We start from the raw sequence: 21,992 nt of genomic DNA on the forward strand, positions 1-21,992 counted from the left end.
CCACAGAGCAGGGACGAAACCCTTCAGAAGTGCCTCCTCGGTCACCTTTCTCAGCTCTGAGCTCCCTTTCAGGCACCAGCTCCCCTCCTCTCCCTCTTTTTTGTCCCTCTGCCTCCCTTTTGTCCCTCTCCATCTTTGCACTTTCTCACAGCTGTGTAAATACCTTTACCAAGCTCTCTGTTCCCACCCTGGAGGTGCTCCCTGCTCACGTCCTAGCGCTCTGCACGCACATTTGAACAACTTGTTTCCCTTAAAGCTGCCGTCTGCCTGCCTGCCTTCCTTCCTTGGGCCCAACATTTGTTGCCGAGATGTAGTTTTTGCCCTTTTCCACGGCCCGCGAACACCTCACGATGAAGCAGCAGCACAAAGGTGACAGAGACCGAGCTAAAACCCGCAGGCGGGGCCTGGCGGCGGCGACAGACCCGGGGGTAACGCACGGCGCCCAGCCGGTTCCCCGCTGAGGTAACAACCGGCCGGCGGGGCTGGTTCAGGGGCTCGGCGGAGCCGCGGCCAGGCGGAACGCGGCCCCGCGGCCCGGCGCGGCGGCGGCGGGGAGGCGAGGGGAGGCCGGTCCCTTCCGTCAGGGCCGGGCTTCCGGGCGATCAGGTGACGGCGGCCGCCGGCGGGGGAGCGGCTCGGGGCGGCTGCGGGGAGCGGCGAGACCCGCCGGTGAGCCGAGCCCAGCGGATCCCGGCTGGTGGCGGGGGACGGAGAGGGTGGGCGAGGCTGGGCGGCGGCTTTGAGGCGCGAAGGGAGCGGGCCGGGGCCGCGCCGTGCCCGGGGCCGCTGGAAGGCCGGAGCCCGTCGGCAGCGAGCGGGGCGGGGGCGGACCGAGCGGGGCGGAGGCGCCACGGGAGCCCCGGCCTCGGCCAGCCCCGGCTGCGGGCCCCGTGCCCCGGCGGGCCCGGACTGTGCCGCCCGCGCTGCCGGAGCTCCGGGCTGGGGCTCGCCGCCGCCTGCGAGGGTTTTCCCCTGAAATCCCCGGGCTGAGCGGGCGGGTGGTGCCGACCCCCTCCCTCCCTCCCTCCCTGCGGGGAGAAGCGCCCGATTCCCCTCCGGTACGTGCCTGGCTCCGGGCACGGTCGCACCGCGTTAGCTTCTGGTACATGCCATTATCGTTCTTATTTTTTTCTGTTGGGAATTGCTTATTATTTCTTGAACCACATCATAACTATTTTGTTTTATTTCTACATTTTGCCACTAACCTGGTTAGCCCACTTAAAGGGTATTTAATGTTTTACATAACACTCCAAACCAGGAAAATGCTCAGGAGGTATTACCCAACTGGTTATATCGGTTTTCTTTTCTTTTTTTTTTTTTCTCCTTTGGACTTTATGAGGTAAGAGGATAAAATCTTTGTCTCAAGATTTGTGCAGCATGTTCTTGGAGCCTATGTTATACTTTTACAGAATGGTTAAAAAGAATTACTTTAATCACTTGGTTTTTTTGACAGTTTGTAAGAATGTCTTGTATTTGCGAGGTATATCAAATTCTCAGAGTTGCCAAGACAGCCTTTCACAGGGCCCTTCTCCTGGAAGCAGCAGCTGTAGCGCAGACGTATGTTGCAGAATCCCAATTAATGAAATGAGGCCAAGCAAGGGCACGTTGGCCTGTCAGGCGAATGGCTGATTTCACAAGACTATGTAATCACACAGACCTGTGTGTCGTGACCACTTCATTTGTGGTAACACTAAAAAGCAGGTACATGATGCTGTCCAGGCTATGGGAAGTGAAAAGACGAACTCAGGAAATGTTTCCGAGGCGTTAAAATGTTACGTGTTCGGGAGACAGAATAGAGTAAAAAGGTAGTGAGAGGTAAATGTGTATTTAATGACTAACAGTAGGACTTCAGTCACGTATTTGCTAAGAACATCTAAAAGTGACTGTCGAAAAGTAAACGTACGTACTTCTAGGCACTGTCAACAATTACCAGCTAAGGTTACCTGTTACTTTAAGTCTAGGCAATAGTAATAGGTTAAGAATCTGATTTTTGTTAAACTCATGAGTGGATGTATTTATATAAACTCTGAGTAATATTTTTAGATTTAGACAGAGTTTCTAATGTTTATAAACATTAGTTTATAAGTAGTGATAAGAAAATAACCTGACTAGTTTTCCTTTCAATTTAAACAGCAAGAAGTTCAGAAACTAAATCAGAACTTGTTTCTCAAACAAATTAGATTTGAATTGTTTCAGTTATCCTAGATAAAATAAGATTCATTAGGAAAGATACATGGCAAAGTGTCTTTCTAGTGGAATTTTATATTCAACAATGCATTTCCTTTTATTTCATTATTATGTCTTAGATATCACAAAGAGGAATAACTTTGGGTTTTATTAATAAACTAGCCTATATCCTCACCAGAAATTTTTCTTATTGCTCATGAAAGAAGATTAAAAAGTAAATACTTCAAACATCCTAATGTTGTAGTGCTGTGAACATGTATTTACAACTGTTTCGTACAGATGACATTAGCCTCGAATTTATATTCCCCCTCTCTCAGGTTGAATTATTGTTCACCTGCTGTGTTTCCAATGGATTTTTTTTTTTTTTGGTATGCTTTAACTTACAGTACAAACTCTGCCAGTCTGTCTTGAAGTGTTTCTCTTGCGTTTTTAGAGTCAGGTCAGTGTACTTTGGCAAATGCCGTCAATTTTCATTTGCTGAGTTCAGAAACGCGGTCTTTTACAGTAGCCATTGGGCTTGCATTTTCCTGGTGTGCAGTTTCTCCCACTAGATTTATAGATCCAGGTTTTTAAAGTATTCGAGTAAAATTTCTTTCTCATTGCCTGTTAGTGGGATTTATACACAGTATTTATACACAGTACATAGACCTTACCAGTTCCCTGCAGTTACTTCTTTCACGGACCTCCTGTGCTCTCAGTTGTCATGAAGCGTTCAGGTCCCAGTGTTCGATCTGCTTCTTGGAGGTCCACTTCCGCCAGCTCTTTCAGCCATTCTTATTCTTTAGGAAACTCAGTGGGATTTGTGCTGGATCCCTAAACGTGTATCTTCACTTTCATGTCCTCTTCACACTCCACCAGACTTTTTTTGTTTAGGAAGACTACTTGAAAATGGGTTCTTTGATCTGAATCATTCATCTGTTGCCATTCTTGATTCTTGGATGTAGTAAATATCAGTGATTCAGTCATTTGCAGAACAACTTGTTGGGATATCATAGGGGTCATGATTTAAACAGCTAATAGAGGTGGCTTTTAAGTAACAAAGATACTGTTTTCCTGTAAATACCTAGAAAGCAAGAAAGAAAAAGAAAATCTTTGAATGCTTGCAGTTAGATCACGGCTGATTTTTATATCCTTTCACTTATTTTGTTTGCTACTTATCATGTGTCTAGGGTTGATTTGGAGACCTGATCTAAAGGACAAGGATTTAGCAAAGCTGGACTGGCATCTCTAAATTCTGTTTACTTAACCCCAGAACTCATGTTATATCCCAGTGTGTTCACAGCCTTCCTGCTGAACTCTAAATCAAAATGAAAATGGGCTTGGTTTAGCCTGTTGTCTTTGTGGTTGGTTGGGTTTTTTTCAGCTTGTAGTTTGCATGTGGTTTGTTGGTTTCATTGTTTTTTTTCCCCTAAAAAGTTTTATCTCAGAGTTTAAGCGGTTCAAGTGACATTTCAACAATTTTGAGCTTGTTCTACACTCGGAACAAACTGAATTCGCAGTTGAACTGCTACTTTAGGATTCACAGACTGCACTCACAAGTGACACAATATATGATTACCAAATGTAAGTTTAGTCATTGGATGGTGTTTCACGCTTGCAGCTTTGTGTATGTGCAGCATGATTTGGAGATGAACAGACCCCAACAGCACTTGTTATAGACCTAGTTATATTAAACAGTATGCCACGGACAAGAGCACATGTTTGAGAAGGCTTTTCAGGATAAGACTGATTATTTTTATTGTTGTGTTTTGGTATGGTTTTGATATTTTAAATTGCGATATCCTAATAGGTATCAGGCCCAATCAGCCTGTGGAGAAATAATCGGGAGAGGATCCCAGTACAGATTAAGGAATGGCCACCTTCTACGAGAATAGATTCAGTGCCTGTTGCGTTACATCATTTTGATCTTCCTTCTGTCTCAGCCATCTTTATTCCATTACATTACTGATATTGCTATGGATTTCTTTATCATCCTTCATAACTTAATGATTTATTTATTTTTCATAGTTACTAAAAACTAAGAGTTATTTGCGTAAGTGTTTGTGGAGATACAGATTTTATCTTTTTGATGAGTCCCCAGATTTCTGGTGTTAAATATATGGAATGTAATTTGGAAAAAAGGACCTTTTTTTCCACATTAGTTTTAGGGGCACAGAAATTCATTTATGTGCCTCTTACACATGTTTTCTTTGTGTTATGTGCCAAGATAAAAGAGCCAGACGTTTCTTGTGCCCTTTCCATAAAATGATGTCAATGTGTTGAACTCCTTAGTTTTAAGGAGGTTTTTTTGATGTTGATATCAATTCCCAGCAAATATATATAGGTCCGAGTTGCTAAGTTTTCAAGCATTAAACTACCGAGCAAGATAGGCTGAAGATTCTGGTAGTAAGGATGTGTGAAAAATCCAAGCGTCTTTAGCGTATAGTTTGTGGGCTGGCAGCATTTACCATCTGCCTTGAACTAACAGGAATTTTAATTTTGTACAATGAACTGTGTTGCTGCTGAGTGTAAATGAAGTCATGGCGTGAAATGCTCGGAGTCAGCAGTGCTGAAAGCAATGTATGTTGAAGCACAGCATCTGCGAATACAAAGCTGCCCTTCTGGGACACTGTGCAAAATGATGTAACTGAGTGAAAAAGCTCTGCAAAAATATATTTTGCTTGCTGTAATTGGGTCTCTTCATTGCAATACCTTCGTGAACCTGGAGTACGATGCTTTCTTGACCCTGCAGTGAGATTGTATTGTATGAAAAAAGCTAGAGATACTGAGGTTTTATTTTGCTGCTCCGCACCTGTGCTTTGGCAGTGCTACAAAGAGGGAACACTAAGGAAAGCCTTTAATGCTTGCAGGGTAAGTTTGCAAAAAAAATTAGCTTCTGAAAAATTCAGGTTGCCCTTTTTAAAATGCTTAACTGTTTGTACACTTGCAAAAAGTTCAGATAATCACCTGTTTCTTTCTCACAGTCTTACTTAAGTATTCATATCCTTGCAGCAGCAACATGATGTCAGAGTTTCATGAAAAGCACAGTGGAATATTTTAAACATTTTTGGTTTGTTGAATTAATTTCTGTAACTGCTGAAACTCTCTTAGTTCTTGGATTAAAAATCTTGCACTGGTAAAAGTGTTTGTTTCTGGAAATGTAAATGCCTTGTCCTGAGCCTCAAAGTTTTAGGAACTGTAGAATTTGCATATCAAGAAATTATACTGTAGAGGTTGTTGCTACTGAAATAAAATAAATGGGGTTCTTTGATAAATGTGATGATGTTAATGAGAGGTGAAAACATGTAAGTAAAATGAAAGCACATTAAAGTAAAATTTTTAGTACTTCTGCATGAATACTAGATTAGAAATGTTTGATAGTCATATCAACACACTGCTGTGATGGCAGCAATGTACTGCTGATGAGACAAATCAAGTACCGAGCCACCTTTGCTTGCCATTATTATCATTAATATCCAAACTAATGAACACTGAACTTGAGACTATGTATGAAGTCAGTCTGTCCAAACTCTGAATTGCTTCATGATTAAATCCTATTTCAGACTGCACTCGCAGTTTTAACTTGTATTGAATTTTTGGAAGAGCATGTATGACCAGGTGAGCTCATTCTTCTCATAGCAAATGGCATTTATGAGGAAATACAATGGTTTGCGTTTGGCAGTGGATGTCACTTGCTTATCAGTAACTTTAAAATACAGGTCACATATCAGCCAGGTCATACTTCAGGACTTTCACGTAGCTTAGTTTCTAAAAAAAGATCCCTCTTGGCTATGTTAAACTAAAACCATCAACAATAGGATTCAAGTGCTTCTTAGATAAATTACTACCAGTTTGAAACAGGACAAGAATGCAATGTTCTAATGCCAAAAAGTTTTTTATTTACTTTTTTTCCCTTTCTCACTGCTAGGATTCCAACAGGACAATTTTCTTGACCTTCTGGCTGGGTAGTTCTTGAGGATGGCAAGCAAAGGACCCACAACTTCTGCATCAACAAAGAACTCCAGTACTGGAGGGACCAGTGGCAGCAGTAGCAGTAATGGTGCTGGGGAGAATGCTAATCAGGACAACACTTTTGAATGTAACATCTGTTTAGACACTGCCAAGGATGCAGTGATCAGCTTGTGTGGACATCTCTTCTGGTAAGTACTCAAGCTGTCGCAGGTAAACCAGAACACCATATATCTCTCTGATCACATAAAAGGAATTTTTATAATTCTAGATGTCAAATAAAATGTCTCGTATAAAATGAGTAAGGACGGTAGTTTTGATTTAGGAGCAATTTGGTTTTGCTCCTCAGCTGATTTTTTTCTGTGCTCATGTTCCAGGGAGTGGGTTTCTTGCATCTTAAACTTCTTATACTTCTGGATTATTTTGTAGAAGCAAAGAAATGAGCATACCCACATAGAGAGTTCTGTGTTCCTTGATACTGCTTGGTTATGTGTGTTATTTTCCTTGTGCTGTCTGGTCTAGCACAGGTATCTTGTTCAGACCTAAATTCCTTTCTAACCACTGTATACCTAAACCTGCATTTGAAACTAGGTTCTGGAGGCCAAATTGTAGTTTTCATACTTCCTACAAGCTTGCTCTTTTTTTCCTTTGAAACCACTAAATAAAATAATTAGATAACAAGCTTTTACACGTGGGCTCTTTCTCTTTCCGTGGTATTGCAGTTGTAATACTAACTTTTCAGTTCTTTGATCTGACATAGGAATGTGTCGCACAAATACAGTAAGCATGCAGCATTTCTTATTTGGGTAACTTGGTCTAGAATATACTCTTTCTTGAATGTTAAGAAGTTATTAAGGATTGATGTGGCCAAATGTGGTGGGTTTTTTGGTATATTTTACACAATAGGCTAAATTATGCTCTTTAATAAAAAGAGGCCTAAAAGAGCATTTATTTTCTGTGTGAATGTATGTAACATCTGAAAATCCAGGGTTTTATTCTAGGAGAAGATGGAAAATCACGTGCTGATGGCGTGTCAAGATAAAGCTAGGTTAAATTATTGCACAAGAGGATTTGGAAGAATGGAACCTTAAAAAATAGCGTCTGTCTTGTGTGAATAGTGTTGTCAAGACCACTTTGAAAGCAGATGGCTGCTTAGCAGTTTTATCTCGTAGCTTGCTTGTTTATCTTCGACCTTTTTTTAAGTTGCCATATTAATTTAATCTTAAGAGTAGTACTGCATAATGGGAGCTTCTCTGCCCTGAGCAGCTGGGTCTGATCTCAATAGCTGACCCTGCTCTGAGCGTCAGGTTGGACTCGAGGCCACCTGAAGTACTGTCCAGCTTGAATTATTCCATGATTCTGTGAATGTGTCACGATGTTTTAGCTGAATGTCCCTTGCATGACTTCTTTTATCCTGAAGTCTCATCACTTGACATCTTCCTCATCTGCATCTTAGCTCAGGGGTATCTCTTCATGGTATCAGAAGAGAAAATCTGTACAGTAAACACTAAGATTAATTAAGCCTCTGTATGGGCCTTTGGTATGGATGAGGACCCAGGGATCAAAGGTGACATGCAGAGAATTACGTTAGCAACTTAATCAGATTGCGTAACCTGAAAAGACCAGTGGAGATCGGTCTTGGGCTGTGCTTTCAAAAATTATTTTAATGGGAGGTTATGGAACTGGCCCAGCTGGATTCCAGGATTCTGTTGTCTCCAAGCTGTGCCATCCGTGGTATACTTTATACATATTCAGATCGAGTTGTCAGTAACTAATTCTATTTTCCCTTCTTTTTCTGCTCTGTGAACAAATTATCCTGGGAATGCTCACAGTTGGCCTTGTTTACACCAGGTAAGACAGGTTTCCTTTTACTTTATCTTTCATCAGCTCCTGTTACTCAGTAAAGCCCTTGGTTCTCTGGAGTATCCCCTCTTCTCAAATGTGCTTCTTTCTCTCCTGGGCAATTGCAGCCTGCTAATGCAACTTCATGCGCAACACCCTGCAATCTGCTCTTTCAGCAAAAAGAAAACTTAGCTTCTGATCCACTTGCTTCCTGCTTTTGAGTTTCTTAAACACTGAGTATTCCCAGTTTTGGTAGGAGAATTACTGTAGGCAGTTCACAGGGGTTTAGTCTGCAGGCTTAAGTGCTGAGTGTACTTCTCTTTGCATATGTAGTGGTTTACGTTGTGGTACCATTATAGAAAAGATAGATGAAAGGAGGGCATCTGCGCTAGCCCTTGGCCTAAACAGTACCAACAGCCCAGTATATTTCTTCATATTTTACTCCAGTGCAGTTCTGAATGTGTACACATCAGTAAGTGGATCATACCAGAACAATAGCCAAAATGACAGCTCCACTTTGGAGAGTACTTGTCACTTAGAATGTTTTGCTCCGTGGCTTTCTGAGAAATTGCTAAAGCCTCTCTGCCTGGCTGCAAGTGAGGTTTGCATGTTGTTGTTTTCATGGTCTTTTACTAGTTTTCTTGTAATTTCCTTTCTTTTAGTGGCTAGAGACCAGGCCAAATAGACAAGTGTGTCCTGTATGCAAAGCAGGAATCAGTCGAGATAAAGTTATTCCTCTGTATGGAAGAGGTAGCACCGGGCAACAGGACCCCAGGTAAGAAACCCAAATACAACTACTTTTGCGTGAAAACTAAAGATGAAACTTTTAGTTTAAGGTCTTAAGATGAAACTATCAAAGTGCAGGATTCGTAATATGAAATGCTTTGTCAAAGGACAGGTAGAACTGACATTCCTGCCAAGTATTTCTGGCTTTTTCAGGGCCTGTGTTTGCACACCTTGTTTCTTGTTCAACTGGCAATTTATTTTCATTTGAATTGGGTGTTAATTATCAGTTACAAGTGGCAGATTGCAATGAATGTTATCTGACTGGAGAAGCTTGTATAAAATGTTCGTGTCCTCGGTTTCTAGCCTTTGCAATGGCATTTTGTTATTTAAAAGTGCAGTATCGTAATTCAGCGATGTGATGCTGAAGATTCATAAGCCGGTTGGTCTGCTCGCTCACACACTGCCTCCAGCTCTGCTGCAGCATGGCCCTGTGAGAGTGTGCTCTGTGTCTGTTCTGTCTTATTAGCCAGGCTATTGCAGATACTATTGCCAGGTATCCTTGCACTTGAGCTAATTTCACAACCTCCTGCAGAGAGAAAACTCCACCACGACCCCAAGGACAGAGACCTGAACCAGAGAATAGAGGGGTAAGTGAAAAAACAAGCTCAAGCAGATAAGTTGTTTTTATCGATGGTGATTAATCCTGGAGGACATAATGGGTGCATGAGATCCTGTGTCTTACGTTTCTTGCTCGCCCCCAGTAGGTTATTCGTGAATAATTGATAGCTGTGGTGTGGCAGAAAACTCCTTTCCTATGGTACTTTTTAGCATCCCAAAGAATGGGCCAACTGGAATCATGCTTCATGAAAACAGCCCTGTGGGCATCACCAGAAATGTTTTTCATACTTGATCATTCTTCACATATAAATACAAGGAACACTTTGCTTTGAAAATTCTTTGTGGAAGTATATTTCTGTCAAACTATATTTGTCATGGAAATATCTAATCCATGCGTGAACTTACTTTTTTGGCACTGGCACCTGCTTCTAGCATTTCTATGGGATGTTACTGTACCATGGCATTACAAGCAAAAAAATGTAGATATCTGTGAATTTGAAGAGGGATCTGTGGTTTTGTTAAGGAGATCATATAGAGTGAATGTAAACAGCAGCTGGCATAGGTTGAACAGACGTGGGAGTAGCCAGTAGGACAGACCACGGTGTTCTTTAGCACAGTGGCAGTGAGCATGACCTGATGAAACAATTGCATATTTCCATGTAACTCAGCCTGGGATCCTCAGAGAGCATTTGTATACCTCATGCTTCAAGCAAACAACTCTGCTGGGTGTGATTAAGGAACATTTCTGTATTGAGTGTATTGGGAGCTCAGTTCTGTCTCACTAGGGAGTTGACACCTTATTAAATCAGCTGCTATACCTTGTTTGAACCTTTTAGCTGGTGCTGCTGTAAGTCAGAGGAATCTGGTACGAAGATACGGCAGTAGTGATGCTGCCCTCTTATTTCCTACATGTGTAGGACCTGCCGTACAAAGTCCTTTGCCATTCCTGGTAGTTAATGGCAAAATGCTTGAGAAGAGTCATAGTCAAAAGATTAACTCCTTAAATCAAGGATGAACCCAGAAATGTCTGGCTTTTATTATATGAGTGAAATCATCTTTGTCCTCCCACTGTTTGGAAGTGGTAGACCAGAGGGGCTTTCAGAATTAGTGTTGCTGTTTTAAATCTGAGATGAGAGGACAGTTTACTGGATTACAGAACATGGTGACTGAGAGTTCTGCACAGTTCTTAAACATGATGCAATTACTTAGATTCATATACAGTTGGTTCTCAAATAGTACGCTGCTTTTATACAGTAGGATTCATCTTGATTGAGACTTACCTTTTGACTCGATGTGGTATTTTAGTCTGGATCCCATAGGGGTCAATGTTGTTGCATTGTAACTCTTCCTTTTTCCTCCTTTCCTTGTATCTTGCATTCCTGACCCAGATGACTTTATCTGCCAACTTAATTAGAGTCCCCCTGGTAAATTATTATTATTTTTTTTTTACTGTTCTTCTCTGTACTGCTCTATGCATCCCACTGGCAATTTATCACTTTACTGAATGTTTAAATAATGCACGTGTATCATGAAAATCAATGCAGATTATTTTTTTACAATGCCTTTCTTATAGTTATATGGCCAGTATGGCCAGTAGCTATTGATACGGAGTTATGAATATGTTGTTAAGACATTCTAAATAGAATTGGTAATGTTGATTTTGATATATTGTCGGATATATACTAATTTAAGTTGACAAACATTACAGAAAAGCTTTTGTTAATTTGTGGCCTTCCAGGCAAGAACTGCGGTTCCTAGTTTTCATTTTCTCAAACTTTTGGGTTGCTCTGACAAGTTTGCTACTGTGTGAAATGTTTTAAAATGAGGAGAACTAAGGAGGTATTTAACAATAGTGTGTCAGACTGAAAGTCGTCAGACAGCATGATAATCCTTCAGCCGTAGGGAAGCCAGTGAGAGGGAACATCTACACTTTTACAAAACATTCTGAAATAGGCTTTTAAATGATCGGTACCTTTTTTCTCTTGTGTTGCTTTGTTCTTTGCAGGGATTCCAGGGCTTTGGGTTTGGTGATGGTGGCTTCCAAATGTCATTCGGAATTGGGGCGTTTCCCTTTGGTATATTTGCAACAGCATTCAACATAAACGACGGGCGACCTCCTCCAGGTACCATGCATCCTATCTTCCCAAGAGTCCTATCACAAACAGATGTTTTACAAACTCCCTTGTAACTTTTAAACAAATAGCCTGCTAAATGACAAAACTTTCTAAACAATAAAGTAAATCAGTGTTGTAAATAGAAGCACAAAATGAGGGAAAACACCCAGTAAGTGGCATAGGAATTACGAGAAACATAAACACATTCTTCATGTCACACCTGTGTTGCCAAGGACCTGTGCTGTCCTTGGGTCAAATTAACTTGCCTATTAACTATACTTCAGTGTCCACTGAAAATTCATGTGGAGGAGTGACTGAGCTAAGGAGTATGTAAATATACATTGTTGTAACAGCCATAATTTAACCAACTCCTTTATCTGCTTTTCATCTGTGGATTCAATACAGCAGTTCCAGAAAGGCACGGCTTGAGCTTTAGACTTGTGTGCCTTTCAGTAGTTCTCTTGGCCAAGGCTACACACACCATTTGACAGTTTTACCATTTCCTTCTTCAGAGATGTTTCACATTGATGGGGAGGAGCGCTCAGGTAGAGGTGGTAAAGTTCCATAGGATGGAAACAGTGAACTTAGCTCAGCAGTGAACTAAGCAGTGAACTTGGCTCAGCGCTGTCCCCAGAAGTACTCCCGGCAGACCTGCCTGTACTCTGGCACTTGGAGCTGCCTGCTGCTATTAGTCATGAGCAGGTTTACCACCAGTCCTGCTTCAGGGAGCTGATGTCTTCCTTCTGATCTTCCAATATGGCTGGCCGGTCTGAGGGTAGGAAATAGCAACAGTTTCTCACCAAGTAGATTCCTTGCATAGCTTTCAATTTATGAATGTACTATGTTCAGAATGCACACAATTCTGGAGAAGAGGAAGGAGCTGAACTGTGGTTTTTTTACTTGCTGTTTTCCAGCTGTTCCAGGGACTCCTCAATATGTGGATGAGCAGTTCCTGTCCCGCCTCTTCCTGTTTGTGGCTCTGGTGATAATGTTCTGGCTGTTGATTGCATAAATCTTTTCCACTATTCTGTATATTCATGGCCAGCAAGGCCACTGAAACAGTTACAAACTGCACCCCCATCCCATTTTAAACCTCTTGGTGTCTGGTTCCATAGCTAACTATGGGCTTCAGGAATTGGTGCTGCCACAGCACAATGAGGAATCTCGTATTTTGCACCAGAGTTGGAAATTAAACATCGGTTAAAAAGCCTGTTTCAGCTCAGCTATCTTGTACAACAGATTCCTGCCACAAACCGTGGGCCTAGCTTTGAGCTCTGCTCCTAAAAGGAGTGCTGCTTTGAAATCCTGTGCCAATCAGCGACACCAGGTTTATGTGAAAGACAGTTGCCTCAAGGTAGACTGGGCAGGTAAGGAAAATTCTACAGTGTGATCAGTATCTCGTCCGTGGCAACCACAATGGATCTGCCAGAGCTGCGGATGTTATCTAACATCTTCACATCAACATCCAGCCTTCTTCAGGAAATCATCTGCAGCACTGCTGAAACTCTGGGCACAGCACGTGATGCAAATGGAACCAGGTTTGGAGACTTTTCTCTCTTGCTGTTATTTTCCGGCGTGATGGAAAACCCCTCCAGAAGCGGTTCTAATGGCTGTTAGAAGAAGGGATACAAATTTATGCTGCAATTTTTTTAAAGCCTGAATTTGCTGGAGCCAGACACTGGAAGATTCTCTCCTTGTGGAGCCGGGTGGGGTTGCCGAACAGTACGGCGCACCTGTCTGCCTCACCCAGCCCAGTTCCTCACTGACAAAACAGTGTTGTCTTCCTTGGTTCTGCGCAGCAGCCTGTGGCTGCCCTCATGGGTAATCCCCTCCCAACCTTGTCACTGTAGCTACATTTATTCTTCCCAAGGCTTTGTGACTTTCTACGCAAGATCATGTGCTCCAAATAAAATCCTATTACAGATCGGAGGCCAGCTTGTTTGGGGAGAGGAACAAAAGGCATCTTTACATGAGTTTTGGGGTTAAACTTGTCATACTGTAAAACTATACAGGAGGAAAAATGAGATCCTGCCTTTGCTGGCACATGCCACAGTAGGGAACATCTGGAAGAGCTTCTCTCTACAGGTGCATACAGCTACCCCATGCCACAGCAGAATGACTATAGTGCAAGAGTCTCTGCAGTATCTACCAAAGATATTAATTTGAAGTGCTGGAGGAGACCACAACCATTTACGTGCTGAGGGGAAAATATTTCAGAAGGTGAGCACTCTGTAGCTGTTCTGGAATCCTGTTGGGTGTACAGCTTTAAAGAGTACTCCTGATGTATTTGTGTAGATTCCTTCAGAACAGCAGATATGAGAGATTCCCTAGCAAGATAAACAGTTCTCATATTTCTCTGGCTAGGCAATTCAAATTTTTTTTCTCTTATTGTTTTTAGATTATTTTGATTCAGATTGCTGATAGTCATAATGATTTCCTGCAAGATGAATATTGTGACTTCCCTGACAATAGACAAACAACTGACAAAACAAATCAATTCATAGAAACTTTGTTTCAATGGCTAGGGTTTTTCTAGGGTATGGATGAGGTTCCTGGGCAGGACACCTTAATTAATTGTTGTAGAAGCTTATTTATGTAACTATAAACGCTTCACTTTTTAGTATCAAGACAGAGGATGACTGAAGTTTAGCTTGCCTACCTCCAAAATTCATTCTGGCAAGTAGAATGTTGCAAAGCTTCTGTGGTGTTTTACCATATCTAGTCAAATTTATACCTGACTCGATGATAATCTGGCAGAATATATTGCTCAACTATAGTTGAAGCGGTGCTTCAACTTTTGTTGCATGGCACTTTTGAGAAGCTCAACTTCTTCTGCATATGGTTCTTCTCAAGTGCATAACTTGGTGACTAGGACCTTTTCTGCGAGAAAGGCTATTTATTGCATTCTTAGAAGCAACTGGCTGTAGTACAATGTCGCAGCTTTGACTTCCTTTCATGAGCAGGCAGCACCACCTGCTGATGGAAAGGGAAAGTTCGTGTGAGAGTGAAAGGGGGATGGTTTTCCTTCTTTTTGTATTGAGAAACTCCATGCTAAGAGCAGAGGTTACCCAGGGAGGAGCAGGGTATCCCTTTAGAGCCTTTTTCTGATAAAGAGGACAGAAAAGTGACTGTAATAGGTTCAAGAGGTATTGAAACTTATTTAACTAACAATTGTTTTAAAATACAGAATTTTAATGGCTTTGGGGTTTTTTTCCATCTGTTGGTGAGAGACAGAATGGATTTAGACGGTGGCTGCAGAAACATGACTGAGAGTCCTTGTTTTCTGGCAATCCAAGAATGACATAGTCTGAAAGTGTTAACGCTTTTGTTCCTACCTTTTTCTTGGTGTGCTTTTTGTATCGTACCACTTCCCCTCCTTGTACTCAGACTGCACACAGCCCATAAAGGCTCGTTTAGTGCATTACCATTACTGTTCACTAATTTTCACTGTTGTGAAAGTGATTTAGAATTAAAAAATGGTTTTACATTGACCTGGAGTGCGCTGCCCTTCCTTTCTGCTTCGTGGACGGACTGAGGTAAGGCGAGGTGCCTGCCCGAGCCTTACCTCGAGGACGAGGAGCGGAGGAGGCGGTTGCCGGTCCGCGCCTCAGGAAGCGGGAGGGACGGGCCCCGCTTCTCCCTCACCGGGCGGCGGGGCCGGGCCGGGCCCAGCGGCGGCAGCTACCGCCCGCCGCGGCACGTGGTGGGAGGGACGGGGGGGACGCGGCGGCGCTGTCATTGGTCCTGACCGCGGAAAGGGCGGGACGCTCCCCACAGAGCAGCGCGGCGATTGGCCTGTGGCCGCGAGGGGGGCGGAGTGCCGATTGGCCCGCGCCGAGGAAAAGGGCGGGGCGATAAGCTGCCCGCGGGGCGGGGCGCGACGCCCAGATAGGCGCCAGAGGGGAAGAGGGGCGGGGCGGGGGGCGTGCGCGCGCGCTGCGCGCTCCCGGGGCCAGGTGCGGAGTGACCTACGGCGCGTGCCGTAGCGGCTGACGTCAGGCGCGGGCGAGCCCCGGGGCGGCGGCGCGAGGATGGAGGGGCCGCCAGGTGAGGGGCGGCGGTGCCGGGCCGGGCCGGGCCGGGCCGCGGGGTCGGGGGGTGGGGAGAAACGTTACCCCGCGTCCCCGGGAGCGGCCGGGCGGGGCCCCGGTGGGGGTGGCTGCCGAGGGCCGCGCCTTCCCGCCCCGACGGCGGCCGGGCACCGGATCCGGTGAGGCGGTTTCCCGCTGGGGCCGGCCGGTCGCCCTCGCCCTGTCCCCGTTGTGGCGGCCCCTGCCGCCGTTCCTCGCTGGCCGCCTCCGTAACGTTCTTGCTGTCCTGCGGGAGCCGGCAGACCGGCTGCGTTGGCTGTGTCCCTTCGCGCCTCCTTCGCGCTGTTTCCTGCTCTGGTTTCTTCATTTCCGTCGCTTCTCCCGGACACCTCGGCGGTTTCGGTTGGATACGGGAATGTTCGTTTCCGTTTGGGAGCGAATCGGCCTCTCCGGGCACGGTTAAACAGTTGGAGCACCGCGGCACGGTGACTGCTGCGCAGGGCTCGGCAGCTGGCGGTGAAGCCCTGTGGGAGCCTTGTGGAGAATGTCCGTGGTGGAGCCGTTAGTCCTTAAATTCCTTTAAGCGGGATCCGCGTTCCCGTTTGCACCCTGCGCTGGTGGCTCTGCACGGGAGGAGGCGGAGGAGCAGGTTCACAGGCGGTTTTGGCCCGTAGAGTGGCGGCGATTCCAGAAGTTCGGCTGCCTCCAAGCAGACCCTCGTCTGCCCGCGCACGCGTGGCCTTGCCTTTTATTTCTGAGCTCCGTTGCTGCGCTGAAAAATAATTTGCTGTATAGAAGAGCATGGGTAGTGCAAGCTTTTTTGCAAGTTTCTCCGAACGCTTGCTCTGTGGTGCAGATCTGAGGTCAGGTGCAGCTCTGGGTGTTCCAGACAGCAGGAGGGCACCGACATGCTCCCGGGTGCAGAGCTGGTGCGGAGCTGGGAACTGAAGCAGCGACTTACACCAAATGTCCCATGTGGGTGAATCCTACCCAGCGCTCCGGTCTGCATGGAGACCTTCACGGGCACTGCCCGTCTGCTGACGAGGGTGGCTGTGCAACAAGTCTTTTGTCTGAAATAGCTCTTTGTGTAGAACATTCAAGGAGATCTGCACCTTGGTTATTTTTAAACGTTGTTATTGACCTACATAGTGCATAGTAGGCTGATGACTTCTGTTTTGTGTAACTTCAAGGAACTTGACCTTGGTATCAACCTGCCTGAGCAACTACCAAGTTTCAATGTTCTTTGGAAGATGGAAGTCCATGGTTAGTGGTTTTCTTTCTCGAAGTGCACTTCTTGCCTTATGCAACCTTACTGCAAGTAAACTTTTGGTAGCAGAAAGAAGCAGGTTTAAGATCTGCCCAGCTATGTGACATGTTCTTTGCACCATCCTGTGCTCATCCAGATCCTTGACTCTTGCTTTAATATGCCCGCACAGCTGTTTGGATTTTGGATAGCATTTATCTGTGTGCCAAGTCCTCTTTGCACATAAGTTTTCATGATGCTTTTCCTAGCTTGCATGCATCTAAATAACTAGCTGTCTCTGGGGCTCTATGACAGTTCTAGCAGAAACCGTTATAACTATGTTAAACTATGATGATTATTTTCTGAAAGGGCAATAGGCCAGGAGCATCAACCCCTCTTCCTAAGCCTGATGGTACTCTGGCGTTGGCTGTACAGTCTCGACGGGAATATTCACTCAAGTGTGTAATTCCTTCCTGGTAGTCAAGTTGCTCTCTACTGAATAAAGTTTGCCTTTCCTTTTGTTCATTTCTGGGAAATACTGTTAATTATACAAATAAGCGTGAACGTTATGTGCTGAGTCAGTGGCATGAGGGGAAGTAGTAGCCTGCCTTCCTGGCCTAGCCTGGTTCTCTCTGGGAATCATTACACTAGAGCAGTCTGCCTTCCTGAAATCTCTGCTCTAAGGACTGGCATAGCTGTAGCTGAGCAGTTTTCCCTGAAAAGTCACGTTGCTTTCTTCTGCATAATGTGAAGGAGTGGATGGGGATGTTATGTCTGGAGGGAAAACAAAAGAATGTATAAGATGTCAGAGTTTGATTTGGGAACTGCACTCTCTGGGGTTAGAAGCTGCCTGGGATTGGCTTAACTTTCTATGTGTGAAGGCTTTCCCGTCACTATATAATTTAAGGTCGTTCTTTGTCAAGGATGCAGCAATCCTTGTTTCCTCTGATGTAAAAGGGTCACTGTGTGTCACTTTATTCCTACATGCAGGTGAAGAAGCCTGGAGGTGTCTAGGATGCGGGGACAGCATTGCTGCTGGTCAGCGCCTCTACAAGACTGTAAACGAAGCTTGGCATATTTCCTGTTTCCGGTAGGTGAAACTTTAGCCAGTTAAACTCTCTGTGTATTTTTTAACTCACTCGGAACCTGGTGGATCAGTACGAACATTAACAGGGGGTTCTTGCTGTCAGCTCTGTGCCTGACCTGTTCCGGGGCCTCCTGCAAATGGATTGTGTGCTCTCGCTTGGGGCCGTACTTCAGTGCCTGCGATAGCGCTCTGGAGCTGACTTGCAGTCCCGACAGTGGTCTGACACTGCCTGGCAAAGTGTTGCCATGCTGACGCAAGTGCATACGGGAATACAGATAAAGTGTAAATGAAAGCTCTGATTTACTGGTGGTGGCAGCAGCCATGGGTTGCATATTTGTCTTCAGCTGCATTCCAGAGTAGTGCCCAGGCAATTCGGGTAGCCTGTTGCTTTTTCCATGTGTCATAGGTATGAGGGAGATATCAGGGTGTTGGGGAGAACTGCTGATATGGGGGAGGGAGATCTTGTGTTGTACTTCCTCTCCTGTTCAGACTGTTAAGACATACAAACTTATGAAATCAGTTAATGTTGCTATCGGCAAGGACGGAAAGCGATCTCTGATGTGCTTTTCTTCCTGGCAGTGGCAGTAATGCCTCTCATCAGTGTTTCATGAATACTCGGTTCGGTTTTCATGCTCCAGAATCACGTTTCTGAAGGGGCCTATAGTTTTGGGAGGGGTTAAGTACCTGCAGCTTCTACTGGCTTCCGTGTCGGCGCAGCTGTTGGCTTGAATCTGGAGAGGCTAATGTTTTGGACGCTGTCAAAGCAAAGGGGGAAAAGGAAGCCAAAGTGTGGCTTTGAAGGAATGTTTGCTGTGCCAAGATCAGCATCTACTGTCCTGGTTTGAAGAACCAAAAAAACCAATAAAATACCCTAGCTTTGTTGAAGTGAGGATTATGGTTACTGGTGCATTTTTTCAAAAAAACAGCATATCATGCTGCCAAAGCAATGCTAGCTCTGTTGACTTGGAAAATGCTGTTAGAATGGCTTGTTGATAATCACAGTTACAGCTTTGTGTCACTACAAATTCCTGTCTTTTGGGTTTCTATTGGTTTGCGTATTGATGTTTAGCTGTGTTGAGTCAGCTTCTAATCCTGGTTTTCTCTTCTCCCTAAAGAACTAGTATCCTGTTGTTGAGCTTCCCTAGATTCTGCCAGTAGCCAAACCCAAAGCTGTGTGTGCTAATAAGTCAGTCTTTCTTGCCTTTGAATATATTTCTGTTGTGAGCCTTGATTTGCAAATGTCTTGGTGCTTCTTGCTCTTGGGACCGTTGATGTGGAGAACAGCTGAGCTGGAGGCAAATCCTGCCCTCGTGACACTTTACAGAGAATTTGATACCGTAGTTTATATTGTAAAATGGAAGTTTAGTGGGGTGTTGGGTTTTTTTGTTTTGTTTTGATTTATGCAAGCGAAGATGCCAACTTTTCTCCTGAGCTGTTTAGTAACTTTCTTCATTTGCTGATGCGCTTCTCTCCTGCTTTGTGCTTTTGGCAGCTCTAGCATCCAGCCACGCTGCCATGCGGAATGAACAATTGGAACCTGCAGTAAAGGAAGCTGCCCTTCCCTTTTTCCTAGTTCCAGGGTAGGACTGTACATGAAAACAAATTTCCAGTTTGCACTCTGTTCCCTCTTTTCTTCTGTTATCCCTAAGCCATGCTGAGCAGCAGTCTTGTGCTTGAGATCCCAAAGCCAAACTTTAAAAAGCCTCTAAGGGTAGGAGCCTTTGGCAGCTGGTAGCTGTGAGTTCCGGCAGCTCTTGTGGAGTGTTTTTTACAGTCTTCCTGTGGATTAGCTGACTCCCTGGCCTGGCACATAATTTCTCTAATGCTGGTTGGCACTGCTCCAGGCTCGTTAGCCCTGTTTATTCTTGGTCAGGCTAGGCTGCTGATCATGCTTGGCACTGGCAGCAGCTGACGTACATGCATGTCTCTGAGGGTTTAAGTTTTTTGTCACTTCCCTCCTTCCTCAAACTGCATGTACAGGAGCTTTGTCTCTGGAACCTATATTTTCTCTGGTGTGACTGGAGGGACAAGCACATCCCTATTCGTGTATCTTGGATATTTTAAACTGTTCTTTGGCCAGCTGGTCCTTAGGCTTGAGTCCGACGGGTTGGATCTGGCTGATGATGTTTCAGTCACAATGTCTGTCGAGAATTAACTCTGAATGTACTTTTGTGCCTCTGAACTCTGTTGAGATAGTATACGCTTTCAAAGGTCATTGCTTTTCACCGATACACAGTTACACTGAATTTGGAATTTATATTGCACAGAGCTTCAAACACTACACCAAGAAAGGGAAAGAGAGAAACAGCAAAGTATCTTTTCCCCGAGTCTGGATCACTTTTACCTACAGGAATTATCGGAAGAGCTTTATTTGACCTACAGCATCCTGTTCTTACTGCTTTCAGTCCAACTTTTTTTTCCATATTACAAAATAGACGATACTGGCTTGAACTATACCTTTGAATACAGTATTGTTAGCTGAGACCTGGTATTTTGATGTCCATTGGTGGTGTTTTGTCTTTGGTTTTGTTTGTTGTTTTTTTTCCACAGATGGAATTTAATTCCACAAATGGAATTAAAAACAATCCCCTCTTTCTGTAGGGATATCGCATATTTGAATTGGAGTAGGATGGGATGAGAAGACCCAGATATAGCTGCATGTTTTAATATTAAGGAGACAGTATTTGAGAAAAATCCAGTTTTGATTATTTGAAAACCATGAATTCAGATCAAGCCTGTTGAATGCATCCAGGTGGAAAATGCTTTTGGATCCACATGAAGAAAATTATTGGAAATGGTGGTAGGAATTCCTACTGTAGCCGGGTGCTTAAGAGCTTTTTAGGAAGGAAGGCAGCTGAGGTTCAGTTCCTTCCTAACCATGAAAGAAGAGAGGATGTAAATTACTATGGTCTATAAAATAAATCTAATTTAAGTAGCCAAGCAACAAAGGCTTGCTGCAGAAATCTCAAACAAAAGCCAAATCCACCAGATCAGAGAAAAACTGTTCACAGTTTATCTTCAGCAAAAGTTACTGAAGGTGATGGATTACTGATGGTTTTACAGTTACAGATCTAAAAATACACTATTTATTTTATATCAAACCCAGTTAAGTAAAAGCTGAAAAATCATCAGGAGTTTGAAGAGCGGAAAAGCTCATCTTCCTTTTTCTGGAAGAGGAAAGTAAAGCAGAGAAGTTTTGTACTAATCCAAAATTTTTAATTAGTAAGTCTAAAGCACTGGAGATTATGGTGACAAGAAACTGTTAATTCAGTTTGGACAAATACTTCCTTTTTGCTTAATACACCAGATTTATATGCATATGCAATGCAGCTTGACTGCAGGAAAAATTCTTACGGCTTTCTGTATATATATTTTTAAATTAAATTATGAAATAATTTGATGCTAAGTTAATAATATAAACAACTGTATGACTAAAAAGTGTAAGCTTTTGATATCTGACTAAATGTATGTTAAATCTTTTTATACTGATCAGGGATTACATTATTATATTTAAGTAATTGTAAGCAGTAAGTTGACTTTCCAGTAAAAGATAATCGCTAAAATTAACAACAGTCTTGAAATCCTTAAGAAAGTGTTTACATTTGTAAAAAAAAAAAAAAAAAAAAAGTCCAAAGTAATAAAACAAAAATTATTTGTCTAAAAGACAATAAAAGTTGCCTTATTAAATAGAGTTAAATCAATTCACCTGACAGATTGTTCAGATGCTTGCATTCTATTTGAATGTATTACACCATTTCAATTTCTGTTAACCTTTACTGGGGCTAGAAACTAAAACACAAGGAGTGGTGTAACCGCAGAAGGTTGTGTTCTCTAAATGAATGCTTTGAGAAAATGCTTTTGAGAAACAGTTTTGGCTGAGTGCAGAACTCCTGGCTCTGTCTCCTATTGGTATTCTGAAGTGAATTTGAAACAAATTCTCCTTCTGACTGTTTCTCAGTAGTGGAAAAAGGTTAAAACTAGATTCTTCCCAGAATCCCTGGTCACCCGCCCGTTGTACGCTCTCTGCAGCATGACAATTGTCCGTGGTCAGAAAACAGAACCGGATTAGCTATCCATGCGTCGAGGGGTGCCCTGAGCTCCAGGCTACTGAACAGAAAGAGAACCACTATTAATTTGCCACCCCCAGTAAATTGATTGTCTTACAAAGACGTGGTTTTTCTATACTGAGTGCCATA

General features: G+C 43.7%; 2 protein-coding genes across 8 annotated transcripts in view; both read left to right on the forward strand.

The window, feature by feature from the left end:
• The first annotated feature begins 314 nt into the window (after positions 1–314).
• Positions 315–14,926, forward strand: RNF185 (ring finger protein 185). 6 transcript variants are annotated; one of them, XM_074606442.1, is made up of 7 exons: positions 315–462; positions 6,095–6,326; positions 7,968–7,986; positions 8,640–8,752; positions 9,296–9,350; positions 11,327–11,444; positions 12,350–14,926. In XM_074606442.1, the coding sequence occupies exons 2-7, from the start codon at positions 6,145–6,147 to the stop codon at positions 12,445–12,447; spliced, it is 585 nt and encodes a 194-aa protein (XP_074462543.1). In that variant the 5' UTR covers positions 315–462; positions 6,095–6,144; the 3' UTR covers positions 12,448–14,926. The 6 variants fall into 6 exon arrangements, with proteins under 6 accessions (XP_074462543.1, XP_074462539.1, XP_074462541.1 ...); XM_074606438.1 differs by lacking the exon at positions 315–462 and adding an exon at positions 563–669; XM_074606440.1 differs by lacking the exon at positions 315–462 and adding an exon at positions 771–1,102.
• Positions 14,927–15,357: 431 nt separating this feature from the next.
• Positions 15,358–21,992, forward strand: part of LIMK2 (LIM domain kinase 2) — a 31,875-nt gene continuing 25,240 nt past the window's right edge. Inside the window, exons 1-2 of one of the 2 annotated variants that reach the window (XM_074606194.1) lie at positions 15,358–15,482; positions 17,700–17,799. In XM_074606194.1, the coding sequence (XP_074462295.1) occupies positions 15,467–15,482; positions 17,700–17,799 (116 nt within the window). In that variant the 5' untranslated portion in view covers positions 15,358–15,466. Of the gene's footprint in view, positions 15,483–16,537; positions 16,730–17,699; positions 17,800–21,992 lie in introns of those variants that run through there. The other variant, XM_074606193.1, reaches the window with a different exon arrangement.

This window comes from Larus michahellis, chromosome 13 (assembly GCF_964199755.1).
Source record: "Larus michahellis chromosome 13, bLarMic1.1, whole genome shotgun sequence".
Lineage (NCBI taxonomy): Eukaryota > Metazoa > Chordata > Aves > Charadriiformes > Laridae > Larus > Larus michahellis.